The sequence below is a fragment of the Rousettus aegyptiacus genome, unplaced genomic scaffold (assembly GCF_014176215.1).
Source record: "Rousettus aegyptiacus isolate mRouAeg1 unplaced genomic scaffold, mRouAeg1.p scaffold_m13_p_2, whole genome shotgun sequence".
Classification (NCBI taxonomy): domain Eukaryota; kingdom Metazoa; phylum Chordata; class Mammalia; order Chiroptera; family Pteropodidae; genus Rousettus; species Rousettus aegyptiacus.
The window spans coordinates 94,623,956-94,648,518 of NW_023416295.1; the positions used below are offsets into that span (position 1 = coordinate 94,623,956).

The window sequence follows — 24,563 nt, forward strand, 5'->3', positions numbered from 1 at the left end:
CAGACTTTTCAAAAGGAACTATGGAAAATGGAACAGCATCTTTAAAGTATTAAAAAACAAAACAAACTGTCTACCTAGAGTTCTATATCTAGAAAAGAGTATCTTTCAAAAAGGAGGTATATTAGTTTGCTGGGGCTGCCATAATAAGATGCCACAGACTCGATGGCTTAAGACAGAAATTTATTTTCTCACAGTTCTAGAAGTTAGAAGTTCACGATTAAGGTGTTGGTAGGGTTGGTCTCCATGAGGCTTCTCTCCTTGGCTTACAGATATGCTGTGTCCTCACATTTTTTTTTTTTTTTTCCTGTGAGCATACACCCCTGGTGTCTCTCTGTATGTCTTAATTTTCTTTTCTTATAGGACACCAGTCAGATTGCATTAGGACCCACCCTATCAGCCTCATTTATAGGCCCTATCTCCATATACAGCCACATTCTGGAATTTAGGGCTTCAACATATAAATTTTTTGGGTGGGACACGATTCAGTGCATAATACACCACCCTGCGTAATCTAAAATTCATGTTGTTCTTATATGCAAAACACATTTATCCCCACGCCAAAAGCCCAAAAGTCTTAACACATTCCAGCATCAACTCTAAACCCCAAATTTCATCTAAATATCATCTAAATCAAGTGTTGGGTGAGACCCAAGGTATTCATCCTGAGGCAGAATTCCTCTCTGGATATGGACCTGCTGAAACCAAACAAATTATCTACTTCTAAAATATGAGGATGGAACAGACATAGGCTAGAGATTTCCATTCCAAAAGGAGAAACTGGATGAATAGGAAGGGATCATGGGTCTCAGCTCAGATAAGCCCCAAACCTAGAGGATAAATTCTATTAGATTTTAATCATCTTTGGCTGAATACTCTGTCCTCGAGACACTCAGGGGTGGCAGCTCCAGCCCTCTGGCCCTGGGTGGCACCTTGGCCTATTGAAACTGAGGAGGTAGCCTTGCCCTCTGGGACCAAGGAGGAAGAGATAGTTCTGCCCCCTTGCCCCCTTGACCTGTGCACTGCGTGCCTTGGTGGATATATGCAGTCTGCAAGAAACTCACTCTAAACATAAAGACATAGCTTAAAAGCAAATACATGGAAAAAAAGATCGTCTATGCACTTACCAATTTAAAAAAAGATGGAGTGGTAACATAAATATCAGACAAAGCATACTTCAGAGCATAGAATATTATTGGCTTTGAAGAGGGACATTACATAATGATAAAAGAGTCAATTCATCAAGAAGATATAACAATTCTTAATGTGTATGCACTCAATAACAGAACTTCAAGACACATAAAACAAAATGTGATAAGGTAAGAAAAATGAACAAACCCATAAATCTAGCTGGTATGGTAGCCAGTTTCTAAGATGGAAAAGGAAACAAAACAATTCTGGGAAATCTTCAGATGTCAGGTTATATTTCTATAGGCCAGGCAGTTACACAGTATAGTGTCATGACTCAGGTCATGTCTGAGTGGTTCCTGACATGAGTAGTCGGATTATCCATAGCTACTAAATAACACTGACGAAATTGTCTTGGGTTGCCAAATTAATAATCAGCTCAGTCTATACTAAGCATTCTCTACATACATAGTATTATACTAGGCACTTTGGAAATACAAGACATGCTCCCAGCAGTGAAGAAACAAGTTATCTAGATGGAGAATCATGAAGTAAAAGTTTCTAAAATTAACTAACCATGTGCTCTGTTTCCAGCAGACCCTCAGTTACATTTTCACTACATGGTTATTAATATCAAAAGGAGCTATTAAGAATTCAATTTAATTCTAACCTTTGTATTTTTCCCTCTTTCGAGAAGAAAGATATTAAAATTTCTTCGGCAACATGCTAAATTTGAGAGGCAGGCCTTATTTTTTCACATGAAAAAAATAAGATGGGTAACTAATTAGGGTATTAAATATGTCTATTATTAGGCAATATACACAATGCAGGGAAGTAAGCGCAGCTCTAAGATTCCAGTTTTCCGTTCTTGACCTGAGGGTTGTCACTGCTATCTTTAACATCACACCATGGGAGGTTTTGCATTTAACACAATTTTGCTTCATACATATGAATAAACAAATAATGTTTAATGATAGGAATTATCTGGCTGGAAAATGAGGGATAGCTTCAAAATTCTGATGAAGATTTTTAGAAAATTTATAACACTTGTGGCATTTAAGTCTTTTGGTGTATGGTCACAGTACTTACAAGGGGCTGAATATCACTAACCCCTACCTGAAAACTAGCTTAGAGTTAATGTTTTTAAAACTGCTCTATTTATCTTCTATTTTTAAGTGTTTATTTGATTTTTCTTTCCTTCACTTTCCATGTCTGGTCTCTACCCCTATCCTCATCCCGTTTTCTGTTTATTTTATTCATGGTTTTGTCTCAAGACTAACCTCATTTATTTATTAAACTAAAAAAAATTACAACATGAAAAATGAGAGCCAACAGAATATTACAGGCAACAGTAAGCAAAAAATACAGCATACGGTGTACCCTAAACTAGTTCATCTAATGGTTCTTTTACTTAAAACTTAGTATGCTGTAATCCACAGTTTCCTAGAGACGAGTTAAGATACATGCTACTGACTTGTCAGGAATACCTTCTCCAAATATCCTTAATTCGGACTCTCCTTTAGTGGCCATAATTATTACTGGCCATCACTTCTATGAAATAATATATGGTATGTTAACAGATTGTCCTTAACCCTCTTCCTTCTAAATTAGCGCTTTCTGAGACTTGAGCAAGCTACACTGAGAGAAGAATAAAGTAGCACTTTTTTCAAATGGTAATTCCTAATATCTGCTGAAGAACTAACCATTGCTAAGATTCTTGAATCTGAGCACTGAATCTCCAAGGTAGCTCCTACTGCATCAACCTAAGCAGTAGCTGAATTTTAATAGGGTCTTGTCGAAGTTCAAGTGAGAGACTTACCTGTTCCTGGGTCATCTTCTGCACTTCATTCTTCCAAGTTGCCTGGTCATCGTCCAAGTTATAGGAAGCTGGAGGAGTGAGCCCACGAAGGATCAGGGGGTCTCGGTCATGGCAGAGGGCTGTCAGGTGTCCAATATACAATTTTAATTTGCTTCTATTTTGGTCAAGTTCTAAGAGGGGCTGGATGATCTGAGGTGAAAAAAATGAGGAAACTCAAGGTCAATCTGAAACGAGAAGTTCAAATATCTTTATGCTTCCCAAATCAAATAAGACTGGCCAAAGACTAAAGCTCTTCTAATTAGTATTGAAATCGTCAGGATTATAAAAAGAAACAGTTCCACATGCTTGCACATTTACAACCATGATTCTGGGAGATGGGTAGGAAATACTGGCTTAGTATATCGATAGGAGACTGGGAGTTCCACACTTAGGGGATTAAGCACAGAACTATCTTGTTTTCACCGAGATGACATTCCTGATAAAGACTCCAGTTACCTCACAATCTCTCCTCCCATTTATTTATGAGTAGATTACAAAAAAGTGCTAGTGAAAATTGCTTGTCTGAAAGCCTGGACAACATATACTTCATGTGTTCCTCCATCTCTTGGAATGGAAGAAAAATTCTGTCTCTGGAGAAGGTGCATGTTTTCCTTGGCCAAGAGATGTGATGAGTGAACTCATTATTAAACCTGCCTCATCCTGGCGTAAGCTTCCTGAGTTCTCCAATATTCTTTTTAAACAGTGATTGATAAATCCTTGTTTAGCACCAAATACCTGACTCACAGCCAAGGACTCTGAAATTCTCTCAGCTGAAACACTGGTTCTGTTTTTCTTGAATAGTAGTCCTGCGCGCTCGCGCGCTCTCTCTCTCTCTCTCCTTTTCTTTTTAATATTCACTTAACTCTGGATGAACAACTATCCCTGTGACCCCCTTTGGAAGCACATTAAGTGACAGATGACTTCTGCCCCAGAATTTCTTATGACAGCTCTCATGATAATTCTCTGGTCAGGTATTTGGTAGCTGGTCAAGGCCTGGGGTGTTTAGGAGCAGTTGAGCCAGATCTCATCTCAGAACAATGAAACATTAACATAGCATCTGCTTGATACACAGCAGCTGTGAGAGCTGCAAAACATTGCCAAACTGCTGGCAATTCTCAAAATATTCCCAGGGTTTACAAGGCAGAGGTCTGCACCTGCTGCATGTCACCAGGCTGGCATTTTTCGTCAACAGGACACCTGTGACCCACCTAATGAATAAGGAGCTCAACAATCTTCAAGTCAACAGAAATAAGGCCTGCTATTACTTTCAACAGCGACATTGATTTCTCCCTGGCCTCCTCAGAAGGCTGCTCCTGCCGCTTTCCCTTCTTTTCAATAACTTTTAAAATAAATATTTAATTTTTTATTATGAAATCAACACATATTTTACTTTGAAAAATAGGAGAAAAAGCATAAAAGAAATAATAAAAGAGACAATAGGTATTCCATGAAGAATATCACTTAAAACGTTTTGGTAATTTTCTTCCAAGTTTTTAAATAAACTTATATTAATCAATTTTTAATAGTATGAGACTTCACATTTTGCTTGATAGACTGTTTATTCATTTAATGTTATATTGTGCGTACTATTTATGGTTTTTAATGGTTGCTTTATAAATATGCTACATTTTTTTTGTTTCTAATACTATATTCATGAAGTAATTAAAAGAGGGAAGAGCCAGGGATTACTGGCTAAAACAATCATTAGCTTACGAAAAACATCGGAGTTCAGAGTTCAGGCCTATAGAGTAAAATATAACATAGATGTTAAAGCCTGGCTAGGCAAACCAGAGAGGGTGAATTAATTTAGCATTATTTTTATTTTTTTAATCTCTCTCTCACACACAATTCTAAAAGGATAAAGGTTAAACACTTAGGTGCTGCTGTGGAAGGCTCTGGGGTTCTATAAGAGACCCCCAATGAGCAGGCTCATGGCTCTGTGCTGACATTTCCTAACTATGCTATGATAAATATATCAGTACTGCTAATCACCAAAAGGAAGGGACTATTTCGATTAAGTAGAGGATTTGGGGAGTAGGAAATTGTACATTTTTTTCACAAATAACACCGATCTCTAAAAAATAATTATATTTTATGTCTGACCATACATGTATACTCACTGTAGATAATGCAGAAAGAATTCCAAAGTGTAATCTTTAAAGGCAATATTCCTTTAAATGCATGTACACTTGAATAACTAAACTGTCTAGTCATGGTTCTATTACCACATCCCTCATGCCTCTAAGCAATGCAGTCCTATTTTAATTGCCATTTTATTTTTAATCTTAGATCTCTCTATCTTCTTTCATAGACATGTTGATTTTAAAAAATCACTTTTGGAATTTCTACTTGGTTGTGCAACTCATTTCCATTCTGTGTGTGTATGCGTGTGTGTGTGTGTATGTGTGTGTGCACGTGTGTGTGTAGTTGCCATGACATCTGGGTTACAAGGCTAAAAGAGCTAGTATCTTAGGTAATTACCGTTTGGATTGGAAAACTGGCATAAAAAAAAGTACGACCGTGGAGGGAAGGGAACAATATGATAAATGGTAGTAATCAAAAGGTCAAATTTCTCATAGGAAAACGGAATGACATGAGCTTATTATTGTATGATTAGGGGATGAAAACACTGACTTCTTAGGTCCCTGTTCTTAATCAGAGATGAATTTCAAGCTGATTTAAATGCATTTCATGCTGAAGCACTACCTGTTTAGAAAACATGATAATGTTTTGCACTCTAATTTTTCAAAGTTAAATTGAAAAGTTAAAAAACAATGAAATTTGAAAATTTTTTTCTAGGATAAAAATTTATTCTATGGCCAAGATGTCTGTCTTTTCTTCCCACATCAAAGAGAACTGCTTTAAAAAAACAAAGCCAAAAAAGCTATACAGCTTACTATGTGAGAATATATGAAACTGTCCGACTAGCATAGCTCCCAAATCAATCCTGAAAAAAAAAAAAACCTACTTTGGTCTCTTGGAGACACATTTAACCATGTCACTCATGTGGGAAATGCCCTTATCTCTCCCCCTGTCCCCAAACTAACTTGAGTAGGCCACTTAGAAAAGAAACTGCATTTTCCACAAGGTAGAACTGCCACTGCCGAATCTCAAGAGGGAAGAAGGACACTTTCCAAGCAGAAAGAGGGTGCCTTGCAGGATCCATAAGTTCTATCTTTTGTCCACAGACAAGCTCAGTACTCTGGTGAGGAGTCCTACCAAAAATCATTAGGAATGTGGTCAGGCCACATTAGTTCTATACCTTGCAGAACCACAGTTCTACACATCTTTTTTTTTTTTTTTTGGCAAATAGAAATTAAAAAATGAACTTGTCAAGATAACCTCTGTTTCCATCAAATATAATGCCAAAATAGCCATGTTCTACCAATCCTACATTTACCAAGCTGTTAAAAAAGATTTTAAATTATAAATAGGGGACATTTTTGATTAATGTACTGAGAGTTTTGTTTTTTCTTGAAAGGAGCTATTTACTTATGTATTAGTTCCTCAAGTTGGCTTCAGAGGCCAGCATTTGATGACATATGGTGACAGAGGACAATGGTTTTCCAAAAGTGTTTATTTTAACCTCCTTTCACTTAAGTGAAACAGATGAGTTGCTCCTGTATTGCTTGCTACAGATTATAATGGGAAATTCTACAGTACTCCATTTCTGTAACCCATTCATCTATGAACTTTGAACACACTTTCTTAGACCATTTGGCTTTTCACTAGTAGGATGAAATGTACAGAGCAAAAGTCCCCTTATCCAGTTAATTATACAGCCTCTTTTTGTCTTCATACTCTACTATTTCTGTGTTAGACACTCTAAGTATAGATTAGTTGGTTGCAACACATTCTAGGAACTCAGTCTTTGTCATAAAGACTGGATGAACAGGAACTGAATAGTATTTGAGACTTAAGGTATTTGCCCTTGGGGTACTAATGTTTTGTTGTTTGGAACATGCCCCCCGCCCCTTTAAAAAAAGATAATATTTATTGATTACTGACTATGCTTCTGGAAGATTATTTTTATACTTACCAGGATTCTTTTGTGGCTAGCTCACTGCCCTTAATTGGTTACAAAATCTTTTTGTTCTTCTATCTGCTAAAGTTTTCAGAGGCAGGGTCAACTGTCCATATATTAACTGCATAAATGCTAATGGTAGTTTTGATTTCTCACTGGGCTACCATTCAAATTTCTGTCTCCAATGGAGGTACATTAACAACTAACATATTAACTTCCAGAGACATTTCTCTATTAATGACATTCTTGTTCAGAGGTCCTAGCAAAGATCTAAACTTTGAAAAGTAAAAAAGGGAGGCAAGCAAATAAAATTCATCAATCCAGTCTCGAAGTCTCTTTTCCCCTGAATAACTAAGTTTATCTTCTTGGTCAATAATTACTTCAGGATCAGGAGGATAAGGAATAGTATTAAATCTCTTCTCAAAGGTTTGGAGCTTCAGGTTTGTTTTCACTTAAATGTAGCTATTTTGTGAAAGAAAAGAGTTCTTTGAAAAAATACACCCTCAGAATATTTTTGCTACATTGATTAGATATGCTGCATATCAAATTACGCATACTGAAACTAAAAATTTATATAACCCACTTAACAAATTTTAGCGAATGCCTTTGTGCTATGCCATACATAATCAGGATTAGCTGATTATGAGAATATTAAGAATAAGAATGTGGCCCTACTCTATATTAAAAAAAAATTCATGAAATAATAGGACTAATGTGTTGAGTGTATACAAGAATTAAAATGTGTAAATTCAAAGATTTATCTTTGTTGTATAACTTTAATTTTGAAGCTTACTTCATGCAAATCCTTAAACTGCTAAATAAACCTCTTTGCCTTGATTTGAAACCCAGTCTGACTTAGTCTTCATATATAAAGTTAGGAACAGACTGCCCGCATTCCTGAACGTAAGCTGGAGCTCTGAATCAACTTCCGGGGGCTATCTAAAAAGAAGTAACCACATCCTGTGTATGCACGAACTTGCAGGGCTGTTGCCCAGCGCCAGTCGAAAGTAGTAAATATTTTCTCCTTAAGGACTGTGCACCTATCCTAGAGCTGCACCCCTCCCTTCACCTTCTCCTGCCCCAGCCCCCCTTATCTGTAGCCAGTGTAAACTCTTTCAAAACAACTTACATCTTTCTTCTCCAAAACATAATGTATAAAAGAGCCTGTCAGCGCAGGACAGCAGCAGATGCGCTGCCTTCTCCATCCAGCCCTGAGGCCGGTGGTGTAGACTGCATATCCCAGGACCTGTCCTCTTCTGGCTAGCATTTGGCTCAACAAATCCTTTCCTTCGGAAAAAGTTTTGGCCATCAAAATTTTTTTGTTGTTGTTTAAAAAGGTCGCTGAGACGAAAAAATGTTAACCAGAAATCTTACTACAAACAGAAATATGTGGTTGAGAGTAAAACCTCTTTCCAAAGTTTTCATATTTAAAGGGCTTTATAGTTTGTTAAAGTGTGTGTCTATGAGAACTGCAAAAGGCTACAGGTTTTGCAATATGAAAAAAACTGAGAATCATTTTTAAAAATAGTGTGTGATAATTTCCTCTTAGTTATACAGCTCAGAAATCTGTTGTCAGCTTTTCGTTAAGCAAACCTTACCACTCTGGCGAAACAAAAGAAAACATCCTCTATTTCTTAATCCAGATATGAAAAGAAAGAAATTCTGTACTCAAAGCCATAAGGAAATAGGTAACAGGGTTTAGAATAAAAAGAATCTTAAAATCCGAACTCTAGGGCTGCTTGCTACATTTTGTTTTCACTTGGTTAAAGCCTGTCCTATGCAGTGTAATAAATGCTCCTCAAAGAGACAGAAGCGTGTTGTGGGCCTGCCCACCAGGGAGAGAGGGGAATTTCCTGTTGAGCTCATCTATTCACGTGCTCATGGAGAATGTTAAGGCTTTAGGTATTTCAAGTACTTGCTTTAACAGTTGGAAAGTTGTAAGATACATGAAAATAAGGTTGTTATACAACAAGAGGGCAGACAAGTATGTACAGATGAAGACAGTACAGATAAGTGGGCATAAAGGGTAGAGAAGGCTATTATGAAACACAGAAGCTACTACAAGCTAACCAATTAAGCAGACATATATTATGCACCCAGAAGGGATGGTTGAATGAGAGTGAGATAACTAGAATCAAGAAAGCTTCCCACTCGCCCTACTAGATTCAGAAATGCTAGGCGCAGATGTGCGTTCCAAAATTTTTCTTCCTTGCTCTTAAGAGCTAATAAAGATAGGAAAGCACCTTTGATTCAGTTCTTGGCTTGAGCCTTAACTCTCCACAAATTATTTATTGCATTTTAGTGAACATGTAGGGGTTACATATTAGTGTGTATGTATGTGTGCATATAAAATAAACTAAAAATAAAATAGCTGAATGACTTCCCCACTGTATAGTAAAGTTCCAGAGCCATACACTTCTGGATGAGAAATTACGAGGGGAAAAAGTCTAGACGTAGGAAAAAAGGTAAGGCAAAAGAGGGAAAAGAGAGGCTCACACTTTTTGAGTAGGCAAGTCAAATGAAGGCTGTTGCTAAATTTAAAAGGCAAAACTAGGCAAGCAGCTGGCCAGGTAAAAATGGTGTCCTTCACCTTCTTGCATGCCTGTGTACATACTCCAGTGCTGAAACTGATAATTCATGCTCCAACGGGATCCGTTGAGGTCTGATGCATAAACTACCTCAGCTGTTATTTGCTGCAGTCAAGCACAACAACACTTCTTGGCATTATTATAGGTTTGCTAGACAGATAGATCTGAAAATCAGCAACATGCTTGCTCCCTGCTGGGCAAAACACAATATCAGCCCCGTCGCAGCATTTCATTTTCTTTTCTCTCTAATTCAACATACCAATTACATTGGGTATGGAGGGGAAGGCCAAGTGGAGTTGCCCAGGTTAATAAAAAGGAGTGTCCTAACCTTGATAGTATCTCAATAAATAAGGAATAACACAACAAAGGATGTGAATCTATATACCACAGAGAACAATCTATTGGCTCCTTCTCACAATCTACAGAAATACAGAGAAGAAAAGTACCAAGTATGATTATCTAGTAACTATGAGATTTGATAGCTTATCTGTACAAAAGCTCCCAGAGTCCAGTCTCTGAAGGAGACTACTCTGTGATTAGCAGTTATTTCAAGGTCAGGTTAAAGGTGTGTGTGTGCATGTTGTGTATGTACACAGGAGAGCGGGAGAATAAACAAAGACAATTTACTATTAGTCATATTATCATTTCAATGTCAGCATGAAATCAAACACAACAGACAATGCAGACACTTAGAAGTTTATTGCAATGGCCACGGAGAGTCTCATTCTGTTTCTGAAGCCTTCGGCAGACACGGCTCCTCATTAAACAGTGCTTATCAAGAGAGTGGCCTAAGAGGGCACAGGTGGGCGGGAAGGAGAGTTTACCCATCGCTTGGAATGCAGGGGAAAATATAAATGTATCTGTAGCTGTGTATAAATACCAGAAATGGGTATCTGTGCTATTTAAGGACAAGTTACATACAGGAATTTAATCTCAATGCTAAAGTCGGAAATAGTCAGGAAGCAAACAGTGACAGGTTAGAAGCCTTTATGGCTTGGTGTACATAAGAATGCACATGTATATGCTTGCAGTGGCCAGGGGGTGCCAGAGCAAGATGGGGAAAGATCTGAGCAGAAGGGTCCTACGCCAATATTGTCAGCTTTAGTACAGTTTAGAACTCTACATAACTGAGAGCATGGAAATGTTTCTGAGTATTAAAAAAGTGCACTTTTAGAACTGAAACTAAGGATGTCTCCTTAACTTCTTCCTCTCATTGCTATAGATTGAAATAAAGCGAGGTTCTCAGTGAGGCAGCAGCTAATTTCAGGAAAGGCATGGGCGTTCACCCCCACCTCCACTCCACAGCTTTGTTTTGTATCCATGCTATTCTCTTCCTCTTCTTGCTACCTCTTCTCTTTCCTCCTGACCTATCCACATGAAGAATCTTTATTTCCACTTCAAACACACACACCAAAAAGTGTCATATATCTGACAGTCTAAAAGGGATCTCGGCTGCTCTGATTTGCCTTCCTGGATTTATGTCTGCCATAGTCAATCAGGAAATCATATTTAAAAAGCAAATTCTTTCTGAAAATTTTATATGCCATGAACAAATCCTATGGATTAACGATTTCCAGACATTGCCCCTTTTACCTTGTGAGTAATCCAGGCTTTGGGTGGAAAAAAAATTTAGGAAGACTGTTTTTTCTACTCATTTCCTTTATTTGAGAATACAACCTCCCATATAGTCACTGAATTAATCTCCCCTCCTCATCTCTGAAAGTTGAAATTGCTTAGCATAACCCAAAGTCTGATAGACACCACCATTTTCATAATTACTAGTCACTGATGCTTAAGCGAAGTTTTATTATTCGAGGATAGAAAAGTGACTATGATAAAAGGGGCTCTGCACAGAAATACCAAAAATCCTACAAGTTGTGACTGATATTATGTTTTAAGTTAATAGCCAGGTGAATTTGGAATTAAATAACCTGGAGCAAGCCAAGCTTTTTGGAAGAAGGGCCCCTGTGCCCGAATTCCCTCTGATCTAACACAGGGATCCCTAAGTGCTGATCGAAGATCAATTCTGAAGGGTGGTTGTACAGTGGAGCGGTCCCACCAGGATATGAAAAACAGAATGGTCAGAAAGAGCAAACCCCAGCATTCTGACAAAGCTGACACACCCAGAGAGAAAAACAAGTGAAAAGAGAGGTGCTGGCAGGTCGAGAAAGCTCCAGGGAACCAGAAATGGGGTACCTCTAGACTGAAGCATGTGAAGCTACATGATCTAACAAATAACAAACAGTCAGTAGGCTCCTAGCATAGTAAAGTGACTTGATAGTGGGAGAAAGTGTGCATAAAATCTTTATATTTATTTTATGTACCAGGTTTTAGCCCCACCTTTCAGTACAAAGCTACCATACACGTGAACCCACAACCAAATTTTGTAGCAGTTTTATTGAAGAAATACAAAGAATAGAGACCATGTTTCTGATATAATCAGAATAGCTAATAATATGAGTGTTTAGAAAATAGGAAACAGAAAGAAAGAAAGTGAAGCTCTAGCAATCAAGCAGAGAAGAAAAGCGACAGGAGAATGCGGAAACACACCTCTCCTTTGCCATGTTAATTGGTTCATGTTATTAGCGCTTTTCCTTGGTTTCTTTCCAGGGAGTGAGTATGTTTTGGTGTATAGTCTCAGACTTTAACAGTGACTAACAGGGAGAATAGCCCACTCCATGCTTTACCATCATGCACCGCACAATTTTGGGAGATTTTATATACTTAGTTGCCATGTGGGATTCAGCATCTATAATCTTCTTAAATATGAGATGCTACTGCTGACAAGAAATAGAAAGCCCTTCTTGGATCATCCACAGGGAGCAAAGCCTCTGCCATCTTATTCATCTGAGCAACAAGATCTCATGCCATTTGGTCTGCTATACTTCTGTTATTCGTCTATCTAATAAACCATCTACACATCATTTCCCAGATGTACCGCTTCAAAGAATATTGCAAAGCCATCCTAAGGCTGACATGTGTGTCTCAGACTATCTTGTGAGTTAGTGCTATACATCTGACGTACCTGAAGATTTTAAGCTTTCCCTGATTTCATTAACATGCTCATCTCAATGAGCATATATTTCCATGCTAGAGAATAAAGCATCAGGTTCACATCTCACTTAAAACACACGTACATGTACACACACACACACACACACACACACACACACACACAAGACTGTGGTCTGGTTGGCAGAGGCCAGGCTCCTCTGAACTGGAACTCCTGGAAATTAGTATCTCTTGGAATAATTCCAACTTGTACCTTCTAGGAAAGTACAGTTGTTTGTCTGGCTGCTTGCCTTATGTGCTCTCATGTTAGTTACTTCCCCCATGAAATTTTTTGTTAGTTACTCATGGAATTAAATTAACTTAGGTGGTCTTCTGCATCTTGGGATCTTAACTAAGAATTTTATTTACTTGAACATTTCTCTGGCAAAAGCTGCTCTGGCACCTTGCACCTTATAGCACTATGTTTCAAGCAGACACAGTGGTCTCTATTCTTTAGTGCCAGCAGGGCAGGCAATGTGGCTGGTCGTGGCCACATCCCTGACCATAAACATGACCGACCTGTTCAAACACTGCAGCCATGAGCGTGCGGGCCCTTGAGTGGTAATCATGTTAATTCCTGGGCATCCAGTTTCAGAGACTGTGACAGGCTAAGGCTTTCTAATGCAGAGGCTGCTTTCACCAGAGACAGATTTGTATCACTTGTGTTACGTGTCATAAAACGTTTGCATTGTCCTGATGACTCTGTGAAGCAGTGCAGAACTTCAGAGCAGCACAGTGCAGTAGTTAAGAGCATGGGCTCTGGAGACAGACTGTCTGGCTTAACTCCTGGGTCTGCAACATTCTAGCTATGAGACCTAGGACTAGTTACATTGAAGATAGTATATTTTATGGGATTGTAATAATCTGCATGTCCACCACATAGTAAGCTTCTTTAATAATTATTAACTATTGTTATTTTCAAGAATTTGTTTCACCATCTGTAAACTTGGAATAATAATGCTCATCCTTGTGAGTATCTGAGTACCTGTAAAATACAAGTTATTTCTGACAACTCTAGCTCACATCTTGACTCTGAGGACATTTTAACCCTATCATTTGCATTTAGCTACATATTCAACAACTGCAAATGGTTATATAGTGGTATGTGAAAGTAATGAGAAGCACAAAGAACTGGATATACAATACAACAGATCAGAGGTTGGTAAATTATAGACCATGGCCCAAATCCAGCACCGATGCCTGTTTTTCTACAGTCCATCAACTAACAATGGTTTTGCATTTTTCGAATGGCTGAAAAAATAATCAAAAGAAGACTATCTGGTGACACCTGGAAATTGTATGAAAATCAAATTTCAGTGTCCATAAACAAAGTCAGGTGAGAGCAGAGTTGTGCGTACTCATTTACATACCGTCTATGGCTCTTTCACACAACAGCAGAGCTGAATAGTTTTGACAGAGTGTATGGCTTACAAGGTATAAAATATTTACTATCAGAAACTTTACAAAAACTTCCGCTAATGCCTACAACAGACCAATCCCAGATTATAGGGTAACTATAATATTAAAGAGGAAATTCTTATAACCTTTTCACAGATTAGTTAAGAAATGAATAATAATTGCTGTTTTATAAAGACTCAATTCATAATATATATTACTTGTATGGATAGGAGTATCAATACAAAATAAAACACTGGCTAAACAGAGAATTGGATTTGGCAGTAGGCATAAAGAGAAGATTCATAGTTGCAGAAAGTTATAATTAGTAAAATTTCATATGGATAAAAACGCTAACTGAAATAAAATCTTGCCCTTGCTTTGGCAGCACATACACTAAAAAAAAAAAAATTTGAAATGATAATAAAATCTTTATAAAATTTAAATATTGAAAATAACATCAAAATGCCTCAGTAAAATAAGAATACTGAAAAAATTGGACATTTTCAACTACATATATAAAAAATTGATAAAGAAATTAAACTGAATTAACTTAGTGCTAACTTTAGGAAATATTCAGTGAAAATTCCTTGACACTGGTATAACCTGATTTAAATATTGTGAATAGGTCAAATGTTTCTACTGAGTCAAACATTCTTAAACAAGTACGAAACACGAATTGGATCAAAACAGCATTCTGTACTCATTTTGAGTATAGAACATTAAAGATGGAAGGAATTTTGCATCATCCAGGCAGTTGATCCACTTCTCCTTGCCCCAATTTCTAAGTGTAAAATTCAAGACCCAGAGAGGTCACCTAACTTGTAAATATGGTTAGGAGCTGAGTTACTCAGTGTCCGTGCATCATAGCTTGATGCTTTTCTCCTTGACACATTACAGAATGTGCAGGCTTTCTTTCATTGCTTTTTACCTGAACAGTTCCTGTGGGAAAGTTAAACTTTCTGAACTATAACTGGGCTTTCATACTGTGTTCTCTGTTTTCTAAAGCGAAGAAGACTATAAACGATTTGGGACACTTCTTAGAAGAACTGCAGCTTCTTGATTATAAATATATTCCTACTTCTCGAACTCTTCCATTATTGTACCCATCAAGTCCACAACAATATTCTCCAGGAAAAAGTAAGAAGCTCTTAACTGACATTGTTTCCAGTATTCTCCCCTTTCTGTCCATCCTCTACAGATTATAATGGTATACACTAAGGTCTTTATGATCTACCCACTGCTGACTGCGCCAGCAGCATGGCTTGTCACCCTACCCTTGCCCTTACACTCTGTGGTGTTTTTAAAATAAGTCTACGAATTCTTTGCCATTCCTCCCTTCAAAAAGTAGAACCTAAGACACTACTGTCCCATGAAATGTAAGATGGTCTTAGTGACTTGCAGAAGTGATGATGTGTAATTTCTGACCGTTGGTCATAAAAGACATTATGGCTTCCTCCTTGTTTTCTTCTCTGGAAGCCAGCCACTATGTCACGAGGCCATTGCAGCAGCCTGTGGCAAGGTCTATAAGGCGAGGACTGCAGGTTGTTGCCAACAGCATAAACTGTGCATGAGCCGTCTTGGAATCGGATGCTCCATCCCCAGTCAAGCTCCTGGATAACTGCAATCCCAAACAACATCTCGACTATGACCCTGTAAGAGACTCCAAGTAAGAACTACCTTGCTAAGCTGCTCCTAAATTCCTGACCCACAGAAACCACTGAGATAATCAGGTTTATTGCTTTTTTATGCTGCCAAGTTCTGGGGTAATGTGTTATGTTGAAATAATCAGGATATACTCTAGGATATATCCACAGTGAACTACCAAGAATATACCAATTTTGTTATGTCATTTATACTTCTATATCTTTGCAAATGTCTAAAATTGTATCTGCTTATTAGCAACTGCCTATTGCTTAGGTGTCATCTCCTCTGTGAAATCTTAAGTTTCTTGTAGAGACCTCGGTTTTTCTATTGCATCTTGTATAATTTTTTTTCTATTGGAGAAAATTCATTGTTTAGTACTTGTTTTAGAATCTTAACTAACATATTTTAATCTATATACAGATCTATATATAGTGTAGTGTGGTACATGAGAGAATCCCAATAAATATTTTTTGGGGAACTTTCTCACTTCAGTCAGTTTTAAACCAAACAATAAAAACTTCATATCACACTTACAGAATTATTCTATGTGAACTTAGGACCCAGACATCAATGATAAGGAGCGTGGAAATGTGCTTTTCAGTTTGTTAAAACATAAGAGTCAGGAATAAACATCCTGGTTCAATTTCTAGAAGATACAACAATGTGAATACTTGATTTTAAATAGCGACCCACCAACAAAATGACTATGAGAACTTAGACATTTAAGATGTTTTCATTTAATACCAAAAATGCCAAAGGCAAAATTTGAATAACTTATTTTATATTCACGTGAAAAGGAACCAAAGAGTCTCAGAACCTTCTAGGTTTGCCAAATCCCTCCTGATGCAAAAAGTTTGTGATTCTAGTCTTGAAATTGAGGAAAAAAAGTGGTAAATGTTCAGTGTTGACTATCTTTCAATAAAAAGAAATGAAATCTTGCTAACAAGTGGTTTGCCTTAAAACCTGAATTTTTAGCAGCCATCTGTTTTAAATATTTTAAAGACTAAGCCTCTATTTGTGCTCTCCTTTGATCTCCTAGGATAATAGGAAGACAGTGATACAGTCCAGCTACACCTCAATCAAGTGTGCTCATTTAATTCATCCCAGAAATGCCGAATGCCAGATCCAGCTGGAAACTTCGGCCTCGTCATCCGAGGATCAGGAAGGAGGAGAAAGATACATCAAGGGGAAACAGCTCTTTTGTTTTGGTTGATGATGCATTTTTGCGTCTAAGAAAATATTCTTTTAACCCAAAACAGACAGTAATCCTAAAGACAGAGAGAATGTATAGAAAATAACAAATTAGTGAGGAGCTGAGGACAAGTTAATGAAAGGAATACTGTAGGACCCTATTGTAACAAGACTGTTGTTTAACAGTTCAGATAAAATGTGAGTCGAATCGTATACTCCAAAACATAACTCTATAAAATAATGTGTGATATAATAGGCAAATGTTAGGCCTGTCTTCCAAAACTGTTATTAAAAGGGGGTCCTATCATATGTTAACTGAGGGGTGTGGGTAGTGAACTTGATATATTCTAGAAGTGCACTAGATATTGACTGGAACTAAGATCAGTTTAGGATACTGATACACACGAATGGTGTCAAATTATAGGACAACTCTGTTAGGGTACAGAGAAATAGAAAGATTAAAAGATAAAAACTCATGGACCTGAGAAAATATGCTCCAGAGATGTTTAAAACACTGTAATTTTCAGCCTAGGAAATAAATCAAGTGAGTCAGAGGACTATGTCACCTTAAATCATTCAGCAGAAACTACAAAGAATGTTCCTGTGGAACACTATAAATTATGTCTTAAAAATACATGAAGAGGAAATTTTCTTCTCTGAATTACTTACAACTTACTCATGTGGCCTAAGAGGTTTCTGCCTCTACAAGCGCATGTAATCGCAAAGCTTGTCAGAAATTACTTAGAACCACAGTGCAGAGGTGGTGGCTTCTGCTTCTTTCTATTGTCTCACCATCATCCTCGGGTCAGGAGAAAAAGTCACCTGCCACCATGCAGTTCTTAAAGGTAATTAGTCTGACTTAACATTCATGGATAACCTCCCATGCCTTAATACCTTGGGGCAGTATCTATCTATACTGTTGCTAAGGCAGTACTGGTGAACTTACAAATCGAACAGAGATTCAAAAAAATAAGGTTAATTTCTTTTGCTGCAGGAAAAATTAATTACTAGGATTGTGGGTTACTTATACAATTAGAGGAACGTTACTAATTAGGAGAAAAGAGAAATCTAGAAAGGAAGCAATAGCATCAGCGGATCTTATGAATATTCTAGGGTTGTATCACAACCACTATCAAAGTCATTGCCACTATCCTTTATTGAGCACTTCCTATATGCCAGGCAAAGGGCTAAGTGCACTGAATACATTATTACATTTAGTACTCACAATAACCTTTGCTATAGGTTTCATTATTGCCATTTAACAAATGAGAAACCCAATGCTTCGAGAACAGGTTTAAGTGATTTGTAGGACATCACACAGCTACCAAGCCGGATTCAAATTAGGTCTAAAGACAAAGTAGGCTGTTTACCACCAAATTAAAAGACCATAAAGATAATGTAACTGTCTTGTAGGGGACACAGAAAGAAATATATATTGTCAGTTTCATAAATGAGCTATAATAACACATTAAAAAAGGTAGAAACCTGTAGGTGCAGTAATGACCATGTATCACAACAATGACACCATGTAAGAAAAACAGTAACACTGGGCTGATACAACCAAATATTAATTGAGGTTGCAAGAGGGTGGTGGGATTATGATAATTCTCTTCCTTTTCTATTTTCCAAGTTAAATAATTAGCATTGACTACAAATTTTCTTCCTCCCAACGTACTTACCTTATGTAAAAGCTCAGATATGCATTAAGCCACCTAGATCTCATACAAGGAAGCCTCATGTAGTAATTTATAGTATGTGTAAAATCTGACAGGTAGTGAGAAGAGAGTATATACAAACGGAGATATAATGAGGTCTACTCCTTTTCTGTCTGCTTCTGTAATAGGGTGGGTATGCCTCTATCATGATAGTCATCCAGTTCTGGAAGACTCTTTCTGGGCTTTAAGAAAAGGAGTAGGTGAAAGGGGGTTTGAGATACTTCTAGGCTGGGAACCAGTTAACAGAGAAATCCTAGTAGAGAATAAAATATGCAAATTTACCTTGAATACCCCTGCGTTGTACCTCCTAGGGGCCTAAATGTCCTAGTAGGCCATTAGGAGGGCAAAGGTAGTAGTAGTCATCTTGAAGGAATTCTATCAGTTATAATACTTCTATGGTAGAAAATGTTTTTATAAGAAAAAAATGGAGGTCTTAGGTCCTCGCTTCCAAGATGACTGAGAAGAGAAAGTACAATTGTCATGACAAAAAGGGCCATGGCCACGTGCAGTTTATTCACTCCACCATCCTGTCTGATGTGTGCCCAAAGACAAAGCCATTAAGATGTTCATCGTTTACATAGAGAACAAACTGGTGACTGCCAGATGGGAGGGGGTTGGGTGAAAAAGGTGAATGGATTAAAAAGTACAAATTGGTAGTTACAAAGCAATCATAGGGGTATAAGTATAGCATAGAAAATATAGTCAATAATATTGTAATAACTATGCATGGTGTCAGGTCAGTACCAGACTTATTGGGGAGATCACTCTGTAAATTATATAACTGTCTAACCACTATGCTGTACGCTTGAAACTAATATAATATTGGATGTCAAGTGTAATTAAAAAAAAAAAAAGACATTTATCATTTAGAACATTATAATAGAGGCCGAAACTGTCAGGACATTTCTGAAGCAAGGGTCTCTGATGCCTATGTTCTTCTCAGGTTTTACTTACTTTTCAATACTTACTTTACTCACTTGGGAGGTAAGTCAAAGCACTTCTCGGCCTTTTGGCTAAGATCAAGTGGGGAAGTAAGTACAACTACATAAGTGCAGGAGTTGTGTCATTCACAGTAAGGTAGTCAGGAATCATTCTCCTGAAGCCCAGAAGGACCAAACACTATAATCCCGATTTAGACCTGCAGACGCTGTCACACAGCCTCTGTCAAAGCCCACGCAAGGAGCTAAGTCCTTAAGGTCTGAAGAAAAACTATCCTTTGGAAAAAAGTAAAATAGAAACTATATTAAAAAAAGAAAAAAAAGTGAAAAAATCTGGCCCAGTTACAAACCATTTTAATTATGAAGGAACAAAAAGTGATACACTGAACTCAGAAGTACAAAGGTACACAAAACATGGTGAAAAAATTGGGGCTAATTGCTTTAGACGTGATTATAAATAGGAAATAAAAGCAGCATTCTATTCCTATGATAATGTCAATAGAGCTTTCAAATATGAACTAGTATGCATTATTATACCTTACTGTATGAACTATTAAATAGCATATAATATAGTTGTTTAGTAGCCCCCCTTTACCTGAAGAGATTATGTTCCAAGACCCCAGGTGGATGACTGACATCATAGATGGTACCAAACACTACACGTATTATGTTTTTTCCTATATATACATACCTATGATACAGCTTAATTTATAAATTAGGCACAGTAAGAAATTAACAACGATAACTAATAAAAAAGAATACTTATGATAATCATCGAATGTAGTGTCTGTCTCTTGTGGATATGCCAGACTAAGGGATGATTCACCTTCTAGGCAGGACAAAGTGAGATGGTGCCAGAGATTTCATTGCACTACTCAGAATGGGGCAGTTTAAAACTGACAAACTGTTTATTTCTGGAATTTTTCATTTAATATTTTCGAACTGCAGTTGATCACAGGCAATGGAAGCCATACAAACAAAACTGCAGAGAAAGTGGGACCACTATATTTTAAATTTGACAAAAGCCGTACCCTAGAGCAAAGATCCTAGAATTCTGGGAATTTCTGCAAGTTATCAGAAAGAATGTAGATTTTAGAGAATGCTGATTTTTAGGAAGAGAGACTAATTCTAAAACTATGAAAAGTTGGTGTCAAACAATCACATCTTGCTCCCATTAGCATTCTGCTGACTTAACTGTGAAAAACATTCCCAAAACTAAAAACTAAGAATGTGTGTTAGAATTCAGATACCATGCAAAAGCTATACAGAAGCGAATGTTGGCTATATGAAGGTTAGCAAATAATGTCTATTTTTGTATAGCAAAAGAAAAATAGGACAGTTATCCTCACACTCATTTTAGAGATGAGTAAACTGAGGTTCTAAGAGGTTAATGAATTACTCGAAATCTCTGATGTTCATAGAATGCTTTTTAAAATTGTATCATAGTTGTGTACACTTTTCTTGGATAATTCTTGTCAAACAGAAAAAAGGACATATCTGAATACTGAGGAATTTAAAAGCTCAGTGCATAATGACCAGAAAAATGACAGTTGATACTAAGCCTGTCAGAGAAAAACAACTCTGGCAATTGAAAGGCTGTGCCAAAAGCTAAAAGCTCTGCTCAAGTCATGTAAGCAGATCAACACTGTCCCACAGTCATTCTGGAAAGCCAAAAACACATCAAGGAGGATTAATGTACATGAGACTTGTATCCACAGAGAAATGACTATTTTTGTAACCAATTTTTTTTATTCCACTTGTTGTTGTGAAGAATGGATAGGTACAGGTGACTGACACCTTTCATTTTAGTTGATTCAGAGATTCATAAAGCTGGTTAAGAATGCTGGTATAGAATGTTTGCTTCTCTGCCCTGATTATTAAGGACAGCAATAAGTTTCAGGGAAAAGAGAAGAAAGCAGCAAATCGAAGAGGATGCCATCCGCTGTAACAGGAAAGTATTACTCTCCCTACAGATCATACCAAAAAGTACTCTCACTCTCGACTATTAAAAACAATCTAGCACAGGTGCCTTACCAAAATTATACATGTACCCTTTACGCAACAGAAATACATATTTGAAAGAAATAATTCTTGGCAGCAAAGAATCTAACCCTGTCCTAGTATCAGTGACAGCATGCTATTCCAAAGCTAAAAAGAGATTAATAGCCAAATGAATGACAACAAAAATAAGTTTCTTACATTTTAAATATTGAAATAAATGCTTCTTAAGGTTCCAAGACATTCGGCATCTCCCATGGCTATGAGTGAGTGTGTTACTGCTGACCTGTGGAGTACGCACATCATCAATTCTCCTTAATACATACTATTTCAGCAGATGGCTGGGTAAAGAAAATCACAAGGGATATTTCAGTGTTTGCTTTCTTTCATTTAAAACATCATAACCAGTTTTAGCTTGTTTACCTCTGAGGAAAAGAAATAAGACAGAAAAAACGAGAACATGACCATGAGCCTCCTTCAGGCTGTATGGGTCTCTCTTATTTTCCTACTGAAGACAGCCAGGTGGATTGTCGCTAACTGCCCTGAGGATGTTTAGAACAAGAAACAACTACTCTTTTCAAATACTCATATGAATACACTTTTTTTTTTTTAAAAGAAGATAGAATTGTTGTATTCTGTGTTGTATTTTGTATTTAGTCAAAAAAAGAAAACTACAGACCAATATCTCTCATGAACACAGATGCAAGAATCCTAAATAAGATACTAGCAAACCGAATACAGCAACATATTAAAAAGATTATACAGCACGATCAAGTGGGCTTCATTCTAGGGGCATAGGAATAGTTCGATGTATGCAAATTGATTAATGTAATACACCAAGTAAACAAATTAAAAAACAAGAATCATATGATCACATCAATAGATGCAGAAAAAGTCTTTGACAAGACACAGCACTCATTTATGATTAAAACACTTAACAAAATTGGTATAGAAGAAAAGTACCTTCACATAATAAAGACCATATATGTCAAACCTTCAGCCAACATTATACCTAATGGTGAAAAACTTAAAACCTTCCCTCTAAGATCAGGAGCAGGGCAAGGCTGTCCACTATCGCTACTGTTACTCAGTATAACATTGGGTCCTAGTGAGGGCAATCAGGCAAGAGAAAGAGATAAAAGGTATCCAAATAGGAAACGAAGAAGTCAAACTGTCACTATTTGCGGATGACATGATTCTCTATATAGAAAACCCTAAAGACTCCACAAGAACACTACTAGAAACAATTAACAAATACAGTAAAGTTTCTGGATACAAAATTAATGTTCAAAAATCCATAGCGTTCCTATACTCTAAAAATGAAGCATCAGAAAAAGAAGTGGAAGAAATTATTCCTTTTCCAAATGCAACAACAAAAAAAATAAAATAAAATACTTAGGAATAAATTTAACGAAACATGTAAAGGACCTATATAATGAAAATTACAAGACCCTATTAAAAGAAATCAAAGATACAAAGAAATAGAAAAATACTCCATGTTCTTGGATTGGAAGAATCAACGTAGTTAAAATGATCATATTAGCTAAAGCATTATACAGATTTAATGCAATCCCCATCAAAATCTCATCAACATTTTTTTTAAAGAAATAGAACAAAAAATCATCACATTTTTATGGAAACACAAAATACCTGAGTTGCTAAAGCCATCCTGAGAACAAAGAACGAGGCTGGAGGTATCACTCTGTCCAATTTCAAATTATACTATAAAATGACAGTAATCAAAACGGCATGGTATTGGCAGCAAAACAGACACACGGACCAGTGGAATAAAATAAAGTCCAGAAGTAAATCCATATTTATATGGGCAAATAATTTTCGACAAAATGCCAAAAACATAGTGGAGAAAGGAAAGTCTCTTCAATGTATAGTGCTGGGAAAACTGGAAAGCCACCTGCAAAAGAATGAAACTAGACTGTTGTCTATCACCACACACCAAAATTAACTCAAAATGGATTAAGGATCTGTATATAAGATCTGAAACCATAAAATGCGTAGAAGAAAACATAGGAGCTAAACTCAAGGACCTGGGATTTAAAGAGGATTTTATGAATTTGACCTCAAAGGCAAGGGAAGTAAAAGCAAAAATAAATGAATTGGACTATATCAAACTAAAACGCTTCTGCTCAACAAAAGAAACCATCAACAAGGTAAAGAGACAGCCATCTGAATAGGAAAATATATTTGCAAGCAATGCCTCCGGTAAGGGCCTAATATATAAAATATACAAAAAATTCATATGCCTCCATAACAACAAAAAAACAAACCATCCAATCAAAAAATGGGTAGAGGACCTGAACAGACACTTCTCCCTAGAGGACATAAAAATGCTCAACAAACATATGGAAAGATGCTCAACATTGCTAGCTATTGGGGAGATGAAAATCACAATGAGACACCATCTCATACCTGTTAGAATAGCTATAATCAACAGGACAAGTAACAACATATACTGGAGAGGAAGTGGAGAAATAGAAACCCTCATACACTGCTGGTGGGACTGCAAATTGGTACAGCCCCTAGGGAAAACAGTATGGAGTTTCCTCAAAAAACTAAGAATTGATCTACTATATGATTCAGCAATCCCTCTACTGGGCATTTATCCCAAAGACTTGAAAACTGGTATCTGAAAAGATATTTGAAGCTGATGTTCATAGCAGCATTATTCACAGTGGCCAGGACATGGAAGCAACCAAAGTTTCCTACGATAGATGACTGGTAGAGAAGTTGTGGTACATATGTACAGTGGAATATTACTCAGCCATAAGAAGATATAAAATACTGCCATTTGCAACAACATGGGTGGACCTTGAAATAATCATGCTAAGCAAAATAAGCCAGACAGAAAAAGTTGAAAATCATATGATATCACTTATATGTGGGATATAAACCTAAAAGCAACAAATGAATAGGACAAATAGAGACTCATGGACATAGACTATAGACTAGTGGTTACCAGAGGGTAAAGGGTGGGGTAAGTGGGCGGAGTTAGGGGTCAAATAGAGGAAGGTAGGG

General features: G+C 37.0%; 1 protein-coding gene across 15 annotated transcripts in view; it reads right to left on the bottom strand.

Moving 5' to 3' along the window:
* ERC1 (ELKS/RAB6-interacting/CAST family member 1) overlaps positions 1-24,563 on the bottom strand; it is a 467,374-nt gene that overhangs the window by 38,111 nt on the left and 404,700 nt on the right. For 11 of the 15 annotated variants that reach the window (XM_036236315.1, XM_036236312.1, XM_036236314.1 and 8 more), the window contains one exon: positions 2,945-3,133. In XM_036236315.1, the coding sequence (XP_036092208.1) occupies positions 2,945-3,133 (189 nt within the window). Of the gene's footprint in view, positions 1-2,944; positions 3,169-24,563 lie in introns of those variants that run through there. The other 4 variants (XR_004955596.1, XR_004955594.1, XR_004955595.1 and 1 more) reach the window with 2 other exon arrangements.